General features: G+C 39.7%; 1 protein-coding gene across 1 annotated transcript in view; it reads left to right on the top strand.

Moving 5' to 3' along the window:
• The window catches only part of LOC140502779 (uncharacterized), a 58,462-nt gene extending 46,746 nt beyond the window's left edge, over nucleotides 1–11,716 (top strand). The window contains 2 exon segments of the mRNA XM_072606777.1: nucleotides 8,670–10,177; nucleotides 11,652–11,716. Coding sequence (XP_072462878.1) covers nucleotides 8,670–9,080 — 411 coding nt within the window. The 3' untranslated portion in view covers nucleotides 9,081–10,177; nucleotides 11,652–11,716.
• Nucleotides 11,717–17,069: the final 5,353 nt, after the last annotated feature.

Below are 17,069 nucleotides of genomic sequence, written 5' to 3'. Positions count from 1 at the left end.
AGAAACACAGGTAAAGGGGTATAGAAAGTTATTTGGCCCTCCAGGACAAAAGAGAAGATGGAGACAAGGGCAGAGAGGGATGATAGAAGAGAGAGCAGATTGGTGATAGGGGCAATTAGAATGCTCGGTGTTTTGGGGTGGGGGGAGAGGACAAAAGGGGAGAAAATTTGGAACCCAAAATTTTATGAAAATGAATGTTAAAAGTTAAATAAATAAAAATAAAAAATAAAAAAAGGAATACAATTAAAAAGATGATTGCTCATGAAACTGAAAATCTACCATGTACAACTTCCTATTCCCTCCAAATATACAATAAAGTTATCATGAAAATTTTTCTTTCCTGTTTTTTCTCCCTCTCACCCTATTAGCCCTAGAGGTATGCAGTGAGAGGGAGAAAAAACAGGAAATGCATTTAGGATTAGGATTAGGGTTAGAATCGATTCTGTCATTGTTTTATATATGTATGTAAATATAGAAAGGAAATAAATGAATTCTAGAGTTTAAGACGGATATGCACATAAGAGATAATAAAGAGAATATTTTAAAAAAGAATATATCACATATCAGTTCTGATGAAGAAGACAGTTCCCATCACTCTCTCTCAGTCTCCCCCAAAGATCCACCTACTACTGATCATAGAAAAAAAAGCTTTTCTCAAAATTCAATTGGGTTCTTAATGACTGTGGTTTTAGGAGTTAACTTTGATTCTCATAAAGGGCATGACCTTTGGGCAAATCCCTTCTCTGTGCTTTAGTGTTGTTCTATAAGTCAATGAGGGTGAGACTATTAAAATCTGGAATTTCCTTCAACTCTACATTCTATGACTTTTAATGATTTAGGGGTTGGTGACATTCAAGGACGTGGCTGTGGAATTCATCCAGGAGGAGTGGGATCTCTTGGACCATGTTCAAAAGGAGCTGTACAGGGGGGTCATGCTGGAGAATGCCTGGAATCTGCTCTCCCTGGGTAAGGCCACTTCCTCTGGTAACCCTGAGTCTGCAATCAAAGGAATGTGTGCAAGGTTTGGAGCATTTATCAGTTATTAGACAGAACAGTACTGGTCTCCTGTCCTGTTGCCTGGTGTTTCCTCTTGGTTGGTTGTTGTCTTTCATCTTCAAAGAGGACCAAAATGACATTACAATGCTAAAGTGAAATTTCAGTGTGTCCTACTGTGGCTTATCAGACCAATATGAGCTGAGAATGCTCTACCACAGGTTGGGCAGAGATAGTCCATGTGAATATTTGGGGTAGATACTCCAAATTTGCACATCCTATGTTTACTTTGTGCTGTCTCAATTCTGTTTTGCTCATAGAGCACAGCACCCTTTCTGATGTGGGCACACCATGCTGAGTGGTCCTGTGCCAGTGTCTCCCATGTTGCACAGTCAAATCCAAAATTCTTGAGAGAGACCTTGAGAGTGACCTTGTATCACTTCTTCTAACCACCGTGTGATCGCCTCCCCGTATGAGTTCTCCATAAAATGGTCTCTTTGGCAAGTGTACATTTTGCATTTCAACAATATGGCCAGCCCATTGGAGTTGCACTTTCTGAAGCATAGTTTGAGTGCTTGGCAGTTCAGCTCCAGCAAGGACTTCAGTGTCTGGTACCTCATCCTGCCAGGTGATCCTCAGAATCTTCCTAAGATAGTTCAAATGGAAGCGATTGTGTTTCCTGGCATGGCACTGATAGACTGTCCATGTTTCTCAGGCATACAACAATGAGGTCAACACAATGGCTCTGCAGACCTTCAGTTTGGTAGTCAGCCTAATACCTCTTCTCTCCCAAACTTTTCTTTGGAGCCTCCCAAACACTGAGCTAGCTCTGGCAATGCATGCATCAACCTTATTGTCAATATGTACATCCCTGGAAAGTACACTACCAAGGTAAGTGAATTAATCCACAGCATTCAGAATTTCTCCATTTGTTGTCACTGATGGTTTCATGTATGCATGATGTGGTGGTGGCTGATGGAGCACCTATGTTTTCTTGGTGTTAATTATTAGGCCAAAATTAGCACAGGCAGCAAAGAATTCATACATACTTTGTTGACTCTCAGCTTCAGAGGCTGCACTGAGTTCACTATCATCTGCAAACACAAAATCATGCACCAGCACTCCCTCCACTTTGGTCTTGGCTTGTAGCTTTTTGAAAGTGAAGCACTTACCATCAGTTCATTAGTTGACATTGATGCTGTGTTCATTCTCATTGAAAGCATTTGACAACATAGCTGAAAACATCATGCTAAAAAGCATTTTTCCTCTAGAAAGTCTTTGCTTTGTGGGACAGGAACCTGAAGTTTCCTGGTTGCTCCTGAAGCTGCCTCTTGCCACCACTAGCCAGCTTCAAATTAGTGTGGAAGGATCTGAGACACGGAACTAACTTCAGGGTCATTTGGTTTGACCTCCACCTGGACAGGAATTGTGTCTGCCAAGTCTCTGAAAGCTGCTCAGGTGACTTCTCCTTACAAGCCCATCCTCTCTGGGATGGGTTGAGGATCCAGAATATTCTTCTTACCGAGCATCAGTTTGTAACCCAAGGCTTCTACTTATCCCTCCATTAGTGAGTTTGTCCTTCATCTGCTTTCCTATTGCCCTCAAATTCCAGAAGAGATGGTGGGAAGGGAAGGGAAGGGAAGGGAGTAAGGATTTCTTTTCACCTACTGTTTACCAGGTACTGGACCCAGGGCCTTCCTTACAATGTTATGTCACTTCATCTTCGCAATAATCTTCCAAGTTAGAGGATATTATTCTCCCCATTTGGTAGTTGAGGAAACTGGGGCAAATGGAGGTTATGTGACTTCTCCTGTGGCACACAGCTAGTAACTATCTGAGGCTGGATTTAGATGCTGGCATGCCTCACTCTAAGCCCAGGGCACTCCCCACTGCACCATCAGCTGCCTGTCAATTATAGAGTATGGAAAGTGTGCCATGAGTCCATCCTCGTATGAAGAAGACACACCAAGACCAAATTTTCTGATTGCAGCCTGATTCTATGACCTTCCCCCTCACCTCTCCCCAAAGCTCAGAAAAGAAATGCTATGAGATTGTCCTTCAGGAGTCCTGGGAACCACCCTGGGATCCTTGCTTACATGTCCCTGGCTTTGCCAGGAATAGCAGACTGGGCAAGAAATGGAATGTGGGCCACCTTGGGTTCATTGAGTTTGCCAGCAGGAGAATCTCACCTTATCAGGCAAAAATGCCCCAAATGAGCAGTACACGAGGTTTCTATAGGTTTCAGGGAGAGAGAAAAAGCATACAGAGGCAGTGTGAATTGTGATTGGTCAAGGCTTCTGTTTCTGGGACTTCAGGTTGGTCTTGCACAATAACCCTTTTTAGAATTTAATTTTTATTTAACTGTTCTATTAATGATTAATTATGTTTATGTAATTTATATATTTAGTTTTTCCACCTTATTTTATTCATTTGTTTATTATTAAATTTATAAAATTAATATAAATTAATTGCATGTAATTTCATTAATTCAAATTCAGTTTTTTTAATTAGGAGTCTCAACAAGAATGGAACTTTACAGGATGGGGGTGGCAGAGGTCTGGCTCTTTCTCAGAACAGGTTCTACAACAGGATAATGTGGTACATTCTGTTTTGGGTTACTTACATGACAAGCACTAAAGGGGGAGAAGAGACTCAGGTATGTGAACTTAATGGAGTGGATCTCAAAATGGAGCAACTCTGGGTCTGAATGCGTTTCCCTATGGAGATCTGAATGCCAAGTTTCTTTCCATGCTCATCCCTGACTCCCCATGCCCAGGGCTGCCAGTTCCCAGAGAAGATGTGATCTCTTATTTTGAGCAAAGGGAAGCACCATGGATGCTGGAGCAAGAAGGCCTGAGGAGCTGCTGTCCAGGTGAGTGAGATGAAAGCTGGTGTACTGGATGTGGGATTACAAGAGGCTGCTATGTGTTGTGGTGATGCAAGTGCTCAATTTGGGAGCAGGAAGGCCTGACCTGGAATTTTTTTCAGAGATTTCTCAGCAGTGGCTTCATGGATCAGTCAATGAACCACTAAGCCTCAGTTTCTCCCTCTGTAATGAGAGGGTTTTGGACTCCATGGCCTTTCACTTTCCTTCTAGGTATAAATCTATGATCCACACAAAACTCATTGTTTGGAATTTAGGGACACGAACATGCAAAAAGTGATTAGGCTCTCCTATATAAACTCTTTCCTAGACTTTCTCCAAGTTAACAAATTTCTAAGTGCCTCCTCTGTTCCAGACCCCGTACAAAATACTGAGAAAATAATTCAAGAGACATCCCCTGCTCCCATGGAGCTCACAGTCTGGTGGATCAGAGAGCACAACAACAGCTATGTAGAATCCCACTGTGGACAGGAGAAATTGGAGCTGGTCTAGAGAGGGAGGGCCCTAAATTTCAGAAGGACTGGGAAAGGCTTGTTGTGGGAGGTGGACTCTAGTTGGGGATTCAGGGAAGCCAGGGAGAACATTCTAGGCAACAGGGATGGCAGCAAAAACCCACAGAGTGCAGAGGTGGAAGGTCTGTCCCTGGAATAGAAAGGAGGCCCCCCAAATTGGGCCATATATGGGGTGGAGGAGGGCAGAAGGGAGAAAGAAGACTGGAAGAGTAGGAGAGGGGTAGGTTATGAAGGGCTTTCAAAGTCCAACAATGGGTTTCACATTTCATACTTTTGCTGGGGAGCCATGGGAGACTGTGGAGTTCACGGTGGCATGGTCAGATCAGAGCTTAAGGAAGATGAACTTGGTAACTGGTTGGAGGATTGACTGGACTGAGAGGAGAATTGAGGCAGCTGGACCAACTAGCAGACTCTAACACTGTGTCAGGTGTAGGGTGATTGGGGTCTGAACCAAGAAAGTGACAATATTGAGACAGAACAAGATCTGTAGAATGATGTCACCAAAGTGGAATCAATAGGACTTTGGAACTGATTGAAGATGGGCATCAGGCGTGTGAAAGTGTGACAGTTGATAAGGAGTGCATGGCATTTCACTTCTGAGTCTGGACTGTTGGAAGGATGCCTTTGCATAGCATTAGGAATGGTAAAAGATGGTAGGGTTGGAGGAAAGAGAATGAGTTTCCTTTTGGATGTGGTAGAAGTAGAACCAGGAGAAAGTAACGTCATTAAAATCTAGACATAGGGGATCAAAAAAGGGGCAGCCTGACAGTGTCAGATCCTGGAGAGAAGTCAGGAAGGATTAGGATTAAGAAATGTCCATTAAATCTTAGCAATTTAGGGTTAGATTAATAATTTTTCAAAGATGTGTTTCACTTAATAAAATTGGGAAGTGGAATGCATAGATCTTTTTTTCTTTTGACTGTTATAAATGCTCAAATGTTTGTCTAAAGACAAACAAAGAAATATGCTATCCACAGACAGAAAGAACTGATAAATGGAAATATATCTGGAATAATTTTGCATAGATGTACCTATTTGTATCTAACGGTGGCCATGTCCTGGGCAGTGTTGAGGGGTAGAATAAAAAAGAGGAAAAAAGAGAGTTTCAAGGGAAGCCAAGGAAAGGAGTTGGAGACACCGAATGAAAGTGGCCATATCTAGCTGTTTAGCCATAAAGTGGAAGGAAGATATTGAACCCCATCTCATAGGGATGCATGGGTCTTATGAGTGTTTTAAGGATTTGAGAGAAGTCATTGTGTTTGTAGTAATAGGGAAAAGGTCACTAATATGGGCTAGAGTGGAAAAAGGAGATTCTAGAAGAGGAATATGTGGAGGTAGATAAGGGGGTATGGTGCGATGATTTGCACGTGTGAGGGAATTTTCTTTAGTAAGCAGAAGAATAATGTTTCCACATGATATGGGAGTCAAAATGAGGAAGAAGACACCTGATTTATGTGAGATGAGGAGGATAAGATAGCCTTTGACAAATGTCTAGTTTTTTTATTTTTCAGTGGTTGGGAGGGTGGTATAAGGAAGCCATATTAGTGGCTTGAGGATGAGTGAAAAGATTTGAAAGAGCTGTTGTGAAGAGAGACACAGGGAGTCAGGGAGATTACAAAGGATTGCCTTGCTCTAGTTAGGGCCCTGCTGAAATTACACAGCCTAAATTGGTATTTGGCAGCATGGTTTTGTGATTTTCTCTCTGTACATTTAGCTGCACATGAGGAGGAAGAGAGATGGCTGCTGTCTTACTCAGGAGTCTTCCAAGGCTAAATTTTCCTAAATCATCAAACCAAGTCCCTTTCCTAATCTCTGTGGCTAATCTCTGTCCCCATTCTTGGACAGTCTTTGGCCACATTCCTGTTGGTGGCCACTACATAAGTTTAGGGAGCAGGAAGTAGAAACCCACAGGTGTCCTATAGCAGGAGACCTTCAAAACTCTAGAAAGAAGACTCCGTGATCATTGACATTGGTTCCAGTCCAGTTCCAGCATGGTTAGAACTTGACCAAGGTAACTACTTAAAGGTGATTGAGTACAAGAAAGGGACAGAAACAGGACTGAGGTCTGAACATGTATTCAACAAGTAGGGGAGAGACCAGAATGCAGGGAGCAGAGGTAGAGGCTGGGAACTGCTGTCCACCCTGGGCCCAGGCAGGGAATCAATAAACATTGATTATATGCTTTCTGTTTTGCGCACTGTGCTAAGCCATGAGGATACAAAGGAAGGCAAAAGACAGTCTCTCCGGTCTCAGAGCTCAGATTCTAGTTTACAAACAAATACTGACAGAGGAAAAACAGAGTGTTTTGGAATGGAAATATATTTAGTTCCACAAAGAAATAAGGGAATTTAAGAAGGGAGAGCAGGATTGGGAAGGAAACAGACAAAATCAAGTGAAAGTAATAGGTACCATTTATACAGCAGCTACTGTGTGTCATTCGGTGCACAAATATTGTCTCATTTTATCCTCATAAGAAGCCTAGCAATTGGATTCTATTATTATACCCGTTTTACAGATTAAAAGTAAACTGAGTCAAACGTAGGCCTTGTGACTTCCCTAGGGTCACAGGACTAACAAGTTTATGAGGTGGAACTGGAATTCAGGTCTTCCTGATTCAAGGCCCTGCATGCTATCCACTGTATTACCAGTTGTATTCTGCTTTTTTAATAGAATGTGTTGAAAATGCTCACTCATGGATAAGGTGGAAAATGGAAGGCAAATTTGACAAGTTTGCAAGTGATGGAAATTCTGCCTGGTGATGATGGTTTTCCAAAAGCTTGCCCTCACTGGTGCAAGAATGTAAACCCAAGTAAGGTCTTGATCAGGTGATTTCAGGTTTAATGAGGTGATTACAATGCAGTAGACCAAGGAGAGGATGACTCCAATGCAGTGATAGACATCCAAAAAGGGTCTTTGCATGCCCGTGACCACTTGCACACGAATGTCTAACCTTCCTAGAAGATTGGAAACAATTTGATGTCAAGTTGAGAATCTGAAAGAATATGTTGCACACAGTCAGAAGCAGTCAGAGTTTGAGGTTCTCACTGCATGACTCCCAAAAGCTGTGTATTCTTGATCATGATAGTTTGGAATCACTGCAAAAAGCCCTCTGTTAAAATTGAAACATGCCCATACCTGATGTCCCAAAAGATAAATACCTTTGTAACTCAGTTGGACAATTATCTACTGCTTAAGGCGCCACTGACAAATTGTTAGCTCATATCCCTTGGACTGTTTTCTCAATCCTTGAAGGAGTTTGTGAACCTTGAAAGGGAAAGGTTGCAAGAGGACCAGTAGTGAAGCATGCTGACCACTTCTGCACAAAAGAATGAGCAACTCAGATTCCTTTATGAGACATATTTTCAGACACGGGCAATCGATGCATTTTTTTCAGTTGGGTTTTGTAAAAAGCTTTTAATTTTTTTGTAGTGACCAGAGGTATTTAAAGATATTTTTTAAAAAGAAATAAGTATCTGAGAAAATTAATGGGTCAGAGCACAATTCATTATGCCTCAGGTAAATACAAAATGAAGTGTTGGTAACCTGAGATAATGCAACAGATTGAAAGTGATCCCCAGGGAAATTATATTATGTTTACTGATAGGCTAGACCATAAAATAATTTGAGTATTTAGTATATGTGCTCCAAATGGCATTGTAGCTATGAAGAAAGGATTGAAAGTGGAGATAATTTGTCAAGTACTCAGAGCAGACCCATTCACAGGGTTTGGATTCTGGTCTCAGATGCTGGGATTTGGGTCAAGTTACTCAGCCATTCTGAGCTCATGGTCTGAGTTGGGAATTTGAAGAGAATGATGACCCTATGTGTCTCACAGGTTTTAGTGAGGATCCAATGGAAATTCATGCCTGAAGCTCTTTGGAAATAAAATCATTCTTGGAATGTGAACTAAGGGCATTTTCAAGCGATTGTTTCTGTGCTTTTAAAATGTTTCTCTTTGCTTGGGGAAATAGAAAGTAACTGAGTTTTTGTTCTGCCTGTGGAACAAAGGGGATATAAGTGTGTGTGTGTGTGTGTGTGTGTGTGTCGGTGTGTCTGTGTGTGTCTGTGTGTGTCTGTGTATGTGGCGTCTATGTTTGTTTTATTGATGGCTTTTTTTTCATAAGGAGCATACTGCAGAGCTAAGCCTTTCTGCGGAAGAAACACACAAGCAAAGATTCATGAGTGATGGTCCCTCTGACTTCAATTGGAGAGAAGTCTGCACAACACCTAAGAGTATCCACACTGCAGAGAAATATTATAATTGTAAACAACATGGAAAGGGTTTTACAGAAAGGAAGTATCTTATTGCACATCAGAGAATCCATAGTGTAGAGAAACCTTATAAATGTTATCAATGTGGAAAGATTTTTAAATGGAAGGATGCTCTTCAACATCAGAGGATTCACGCTAGAGAGAAACTTTATGAATGCTATCATTGTGGAAAGACTTTTATATGGAAGGAGAGTCTTGTCAAACATGAAGAGAAACCTTATGAATGCCATCAATGTGAAAAGACTTTTAGGGAGAAGAGAACTCTTATTGCACATCAGAGAATCCACACAGGAGAGAAACTGTGTGAATGTAATCAATGTGAAAAGATTTCTATACAGAAGTGCAGTCTTGTTGAACCTCAGAGAATTCACACTGAAGAGAAACCTTATAAATTAATATGGGAGGTGTCCTCTAGCTAGGGGTTCAGGGAAGCGAGGGAGAACATTCTAATCAACAGGGATGGCAAGAAAAACCCAGAGAGTCCAGAGGTGGAACGTCCTGTCCTTGGAACAGAAAGGCCCAAACAAATGGATTTTAGCATATATAGGAGCTAAGGGGAGGCCAGAAAAGTGAAAGAAGACTGGAAGAGTAGGTAAGGGGTAGGGAATGAAGTACCTTCACAGCCTTAGAAAGGGTTTTATATTTTACACTTTTGCTGGGGAGGCACTGGAGGTTGTTGAGTACATGGTGACATGATCACGTCAGAGCTTAAGGAAGAAGAACTTGATAACTAGATGGATGATTGACTGGACTGGGGAAAGAATGGAGGCAGATGGACCAGTCAGCAGGCTCTGACAGTGTGTCAGGTATGGGTTGAAATTGGTCTGAACCAAGAAAGTGACAATATTGAGATGGAATCAAGAAGACTTTGCAACAGATTGAACATGGGTGTGTCAGGAGTTGATGTGTGAGAGTTGATGAGGAGTGCATGGCATTTCATTTCTAAGCCTGAACTCTTGGGATGATTTCTTGTATAGCATATGATAGAAGTAGAACAGAGAGAATAATGTTGTTCAGATCTAGAGAGGGAAATATCAATTAAAGGGGGACACTGACAGTGTCAAAGCATGCAGAGAAGTCAAGGATTATGATTACGAAATGGTCCTTGAATTTTAGCAATTTCGAGATTGTTGATAATTTTAAAATATGTGTTTCACTTGAACACTAAAACTGGAAGGTATCATTCAGAGAAATTTTTTTTCTTTTCACTCTTAATAAATATCCAAATTAACTATAAAGACAAATGAAGAAAGATGCTATCCACATAGACAGAAGGAATTAATAAATGGAAATATGTGTAGAATAATTTTGCATAGATGTTCCTATTTGTGTCTAATGGTGGCTATGTCTTGGGCAGTTTGGAGGGAAAGAAAAAAAAAGAAAGGAAAAAAGAGAGTTTCAAAGAAAACCAGGGAAACGAGTTGGAGACCCCACATGGAAATGGCCATCTCCAGCTGTTTAGCCATAAAATGGAAGACAGATATTGGACACCATGTCATCGGGATGCATGGATCAAGTGAGTGTTTTAGGGATTTGAGAGAAATCATTTCATTTGTGGTAATAGGGAAACGGTCACTAATGTGGGATAGAGTGGAAAAGGAGATTCTAGAGGAGGAATATATGGAGGTAGGTGAGGGGGTAGAGTGAGATCATTTGCATGTGTGAGGGGGTTTTCTTTAGCAAGCAGAAGAAAAATGTTTTAATGACATGGGGGTCAAAAAGAAGAAGACTCCTGATTTATGTGAGATTAGGAGGATAAGAAAACCATTGGTAAATGTCCAGTTTTTTTCCAGTGGTTGTGAATGAGTTAGGATTGGAAACAAGCCATGATGGACGGTTAGAAACAAGTGAAAAGCTTTGGAAGAGCTGTTGTGTCGAGTGGCCCAGGAGGCAGGCAGATGTCAAAGGATTGCCTTGCTTCACTGAGGGCCCAGCTGAGATTACACAGCCTAAATTGGTATTGGATCTGGCAGCATGGTTTCATGTTTTCTCCCTGTAAAGTTAGCTGCACATGAGGAGGAGGAGAGATGGCTGTTGCCTTTTCTGCAGTCTTCCAAGGCTAAACTTTCCATAAATCATCAAGCCAAGTTCCTTTCCTAATCTCTGACTAATCTCTGTCCCGATTCCTGGACAATCTTTGGCCACATTGACCACATATAGGTGACCACATCAGGTGAGGGTGCTGGAAGTTAGGGACACACAAGTGTCCCATAGCAGGAGAATCTCCAGGAGCCTAGAAAGAAGCCTCCATAATCTTCCATACTGGTTCTGTTCCAGTTCCATCAGGGTTCAGACCTGACTAAGGTGACTGCTTACAGGTGATTGACTACGAGAAAGGGACAGAAAGAGGTCTGAGGCCTGAATGTGCATTGAACAAGTTGGGGAAAGATCAGAATGCAGGGAATAGAGGCTGGGGACTGCTGTCAGCCCTGGACCCAGTCAGGGAATCAGTAAGTATTGATTAAGTGCCTTCTGTTTTAAGCACTGTGCTAAGCCATGAGGATATAAAGGAAGGCAGGATATAAAGAGGCCAGTCTCTGCTGAGCTCACAAAGCTCAGAATCTCGTTTACAAACAAATGCTGATACAGGGAATGCAATGTTTTGGAATGGAAATATATTGAGTTCAAGAAAAAAATAAGCAAATCAAAGGATTGAGAACAGTAATGGTCTAGGGAGAGCAGAACTGGGGAGGAAACAGTGAAAATCAAACTAAAGTGATAGGTAGCATTTATACCACAGCTACTTACTTTGTGTCCTGCAGTGTACAAATATTGTCTCATTTTATCCTCATTAAGAACTCTAGCAATTGGATTCTGTAATGGTGCCCATTTTACAGATTTTAAAAAACTGAGGCAAGCACAGGTCTTGTGAATTCCTTAGTGTCACAGGAATAGCAGGATTCTGTCATGGGATTGGAATTCATGTCCTCTGATTCAAGGCCCAGCATTCTGTCCACTGCACCAACAGTTGTATTCTGATTTTTTAACAGAATATGTTGAAAATGCTCACTCATGGATAAGGTGGAATATGGAAGAGGAATTTAACAAGTCTCCAGGTGAAGGAAATTCTTTTTTGTTTGCTCTCTATTCTGTCACAATGAATTGCTAATTACTACTTTTTAATGTTCTTTTTCTATTGGCTCTTGGCAAGTACCATATTAAATGACAAATGTGCTTCAAGGTCAATTGCAAATATTACTTTGTTGTCTGTTTTTTGAAATTAGGGTTTAGGTAGGAAACAACCTTTGGAAGCATAGAATTTCTTCAGAAGACATTTCTACAACTAGTAAAGTTTCTACACATTCACTGAAACACTACTGAATGTCTAATTGCTAGCCTTCTCAATGAAGGGGGTTTGGGAAGTTGGGAGGGAGAGAATTTGGAACTCAAAGTTTTTAAAATGAATGTTAAAAATTGTTTTTACATGTAACTGGTGATACACAGTCAATGAGGTATAGAAATTTATCTTACTCTACAGAAAAATATAAGGAGAAGGGGGATAAAAGAAAGGAGGGAAGATTGGGGGAGGGGAGTAGTAAGAAATAAAGCACTTGGAGGATGGACAGGGTGAAAGGAGAGAATATGATAAATGGAAGAATTACCAATAGTTACTGGGGGGGGGGGGGAATTGAAGCAAATTTCTCTGAAAAAAGGTTTCATTTCTCAGACAGGTAGAGAACTCTTGAATTTATAAAAATAAGAGTCATGCCCCAAATGATAAATAAACAAAAAGATAGGATTAGTTTTCAGATGAAGTAATTAAAACTGTGTATAAACTTGAAAAAATAATTCTAACTCACTGTTGATTGCAGAAGTTCTCATTAAAACAATTCTGAGACACTACCTCATTTCTATTAGATTGGCTAATAAGATAGGAAAGGTAAATGACAAACGTTGGAGAGGATGTGGAAAAAATGAGACATTAATACATTGTTGTCAGAGTTGTGAACAGATTACACCATTCTGTAGAGCAATTTGGAGTTGTGCCCACAGGGTTTTAAAGCCATGCATACTCTTTGAATTAGCAATACCACTACTAGGCCTGTGTCCCAAAACAGATAAAAACAAAAAAGAAAAGGACATATATACACAAAAATATTTACAGGAGCTCCTTCATAGGGGTAAATAATTAGAACTTGATGGGATGCCTATCAATTGGGGAATGGCTGAACATAATGGAACGCTGTTGTGCTATAAGAAATGCTGAACAGGCAGACTTCAGAAAAACCTAGAAAGACTTATATGAACTGATGCTGAGTGAAGTGAACAGAACTTCTGATAGATTTAGCCCTTCTCAGCAATGCAAGGACCTAAAATATTTACAAAGGACTAATGATACAAAATGTCACCCATATGCAGAGAAAAGGAGCTGGAACACAGAGTGAAGCAAATTATTTTCTTTTTTTGTTTTGTTTTAATTTCTTTTTCTCATGGTTTCTCCCATTCACTGTAATTGGTCTGTGCAATATGACTAATGTGAAAGTGTGTTTAATGGTATGTGTAGAGCCCATATAAAATTGCATGCCATCTTGGGGAGTGAGGGGTAAAGGCAGGAGAAGAAAATTTAAATATTGTGGAAGTGAATGTTGAAAAGTGAAAACTAATAAGTTAATACATTTAGGGGAAGAAAGAAACGATAAGCAGGCTGACTTCAGAAAAACCTAGAAAGACTTCTATGAATTGATGCTGAGTGAAGTGAGCAGAACCAGGAGAACATTGTACATAGTAACAGCCACTACATTCATATATCACAACTTATTCAGCCATTACCTGATAGATGAGCACCCCCCAATTTCCAGTCCTTGGCCACCACAAAAAGAGCCACTATAAATATTTTTGTACTTGTGAGTCCTTTCCCCATTTTTATGATCTCTTTGGGATACAGCCCTAGAAACAGTATGTCTTGGTCAACAGGAATGCACATTTTTATAACCCTTTGAGTATAGTTCCAAATTGTTCTACAGAATAGTTGGATAAGCTCATAGCTCCACCAACAATGAATTAGTGTTCCAACTCTCCCTCATCTTGTTCAACATTTATCATTTTCCTGTTTTGTCATGTTAGCTAATTTTATAAGTCTGATGCTGTATCGCAGAGTTTTGATGTTCAGTTCTCTAAGCAATAGTGATTTAGAGCATTATTTCCATATGATATTATATATATTATTACATATTATATATATATATATTACATATTATATAGCCTTAATTTCTTCTTCTGAAAACTGCATGTTCATATCCTTTGACCATTTATCAATTGGGAAATGACTTATATTCTTGTAAATTTGACCTTGTTCTCTATATATTTTAGAAATGAGACCTTTATTGGATATATTAGTTGTAAAAATTCTTTCCCAATTTTCTGCTTCCCTCCTAATCTTGGTTGTGTTGTCTTTGTTTCTGCAAAAACCTTTCAGTTTGATGTAATCAAAATGATCTATTTTGCATTTCGTAACATTCTCTATCTTTCTTTGGTCATAAATTCCTCTGTTCTCATATGTTCTCTGACATATACTATTCCTTTCTCTTCTAATACGTTTATAGTATTAGGCTTTATATCTAAATTATGTACCAATTTGGATGTTATTTTGGTGCCAGTCATTGGTCTGTATTGTGTTTCTGTCATACTATTTTCCAGTTTTCCCAGCAGTTTTTGTCAAATACTGTTATCCTAGAAACTGGGGTATTTGGGTTTAGCAATCAGTAGATGACTATATTTGGTGCTTACTGTATCTTGTTTACCTAACCTATTCCACTGATCTACCTCTCTGTTTCTGAGCCAGTGTCAAGTTATTTTGATGATTGCTGTTTCATAGTACAATTTAAGATTTGGTATGGCTAGGCCACCATCCCTAGCATTTTTTTTTTTCATTACTTGCCTATATATTTTGGACCTTTTATTCTTGTAGATTATTTTTGTTATATATATCTAGCTCTATAAAATAAATTTTTAGTAGTTTGATTGGTATGGCACTAAATAAGTAAATTAATTTAGGTAGAAATTTTATTTTTATTATATTACTTGGCCTACCCAAGAGAAACTGATGTTTCTCTAATTTAATCAGATCTGACTTTATTTGTGTGAAAAGTGTTTTGTAATTATGTTCATAGAGTTCCTGAATTCCTTTAGGCATGTAGACTCCCAAATATTTTATGATGTCTCCAATAATTTTAAATGGGATTTCTCTTTCTATCTCTTCCTGTTGGCTTTGTTAGTTTTATATAGAAATACTGATGATTTAGAGTTATTCTTTAGGGTATTGGTTTATTTTTTATATGGCAACTTTGCTAAACTTGGTTATTATTTCAAGTCAATTTTTATTTGATTCTCCAGGATTCTCTAAGTATATCATCATATCATCTGCAAAGAGTGATAGTTTTCTTTCTTCTTTGCCTATTATAATTCCTTCAATTTCCTTTTCTTCTTATGTTGCTAAAGCTAACTTTTCTAGTACCGTATTGAATAACAGTGGTGATAATACACATCTTTGTTTAACCCCCATTCTTATCAGACATGCTTCTAGTGTATGCCCATTGCCTCCACCAGGATGGTGGAGTAAGCAGTAAGTAAGCACCCTAGATACACACCAACCAGCTCCAGCTCAACCCCAGGTAAGCTTCAGCATTAAAAAAGCTTCCAGAGGCCAGAAACAGAGACCCTGGCACACAAAGCCAATAACCAGGCCCCTAGTCCCCAGCAAAAGAAGTACGGGACAAAGACCTCTGTGTCCCAGAAGCAGAGATCCACTTTAAAAGCCAGAAAGGGGGCAAACACCATTAGCAAAGTGCAGCTTAGAAAAGCAACAACTGGAATATGGAATCAAGATGGCAGAGTAGAAGCAAGGACCAACTAGAGCTCTGCCTCCAAAGCCCTCAAAAAAACTGTAAAAAAATGACTCTAAACAAATCCTAGACCAGCAGAAGCCACAAAATGACAGACTGAAGCAAATTGTCAGGCCAAAATAATCTTCAAGGGACTATCTCAACAGGCTGGGAGCAGAGCACCACTCAGCATGGGTCACAGGAGCATGCACAGAGCCTTAGGGGACTGAATTGCTGGCAGCTGCTGTGGATTCCAGACTTCTCAACCCGCAAATATTAAGGACAGCTTCAAAGGTCAGTGGGAAGGCTCTCTCACCTAGCTGAGCAGGGACCATGGTCTGCCCTTAACCCCAGGGCAGCTGCAGCCACTGCTGACATGGAGGTTGCTTCTAGAGCCCTCCACTTAATAAAATTCAAAAGTCAAGTAATTGGCTGGGAAAACGAGCAAACATGAAAAAGAAACAGACTATAGGTTCTTGCTTTCTTGGTGAAGAGATATTCTTATGTCATTGTTGATGGCAAAGATCAAAACATACAGCCAAAAGAAAACAACAAAACCAAAGTCCCTGCATCCAAAGCCTCTAAGAAAAATAGGAATTGATCCCAGGAAATAGAAAAGTCCAAAAAGGATTTTGAAAATCAAACAAGAGAAGTAGAGGAATAATTGGGAAAAGAAATGAGAGTGATGCAAGAAAATAATGAAAAATGGGTCACCACCTTGCTAAAGGAAACCCCCAAAAATGTTGAAGAAAATAACATCTTTAAAAACAGACTAAGCCAAACAGCAAAAGAGGTTCAAAAAGCCAATGATGAGAATGCCTTAAAAGGCAGAATGGGCCAAATGGAAAAACAGGTTGAAAAGTAAACTAAGGAAAATATTTTTTAAAAATTAGAACAGAGCAAATGAAAACTAATAACTCTGTGTAATCAAGAAATTATGAAACAAAACATAAATAATCAAAAAATAAAAGACTGTGCAGTATCTCCTGGGAACAAACAACTGACCTGGCAAATGGATCCAGGAGAGCTAACTTAAAAGTTATTGGACTACCTGAGAGCTATGATCAAAAACAGAGCTTAGACATCATGTTTCAAGAAATTATCAAAGAAAATAGCCCTGATATTTTATTTTTTAATAGTTTCATTTATTTATTTTGAAATTTCAGCGTTCATTTCCACAAAATTTTGAGTTCCAATTTTTGACCCCATCTCTCCCCTCCCCCCATTCCATAATACCTTGCATTCTGATTATCCCTTCCCTCAATGTGCCCTCCCTTCTATCACATTCCAGCCTTCCCTTTTCCCCATCTTCTCTCTTTTCTTGTAGGGCAAGATAAATTTCTATGCCCCATTACCTATATTTCTTATTTCCCAGTTATATGCAAGAACAATTCTCAACATTCGAATATTTAGAATTTCAACTTCTCTCCCTTCCTCCCTGCCCACCCATACCTACTGAGAAGGCAAGCAATTCAATACAGGCTATATATGGGTCATTTTGCAAGACGTCCATAGTAGTCATGTTGTATAAGACTAACTATATTGCCCTCTATCCTTCCCTGTGCCCCCATTTTTTCTATTCTCTCA

This window comes from Notamacropus eugenii, chromosome 4 (assembly GCF_028372415.1).
Source record: "Notamacropus eugenii isolate mMacEug1 chromosome 4, mMacEug1.pri_v2, whole genome shotgun sequence".
NCBI classification, from domain to species: Eukaryota; Metazoa; Chordata; class Mammalia; order Diprotodontia; family Macropodidae; genus Notamacropus; species Notamacropus eugenii.
This window is presented reverse-complemented; position numbering and strand designations above follow the sequence as displayed.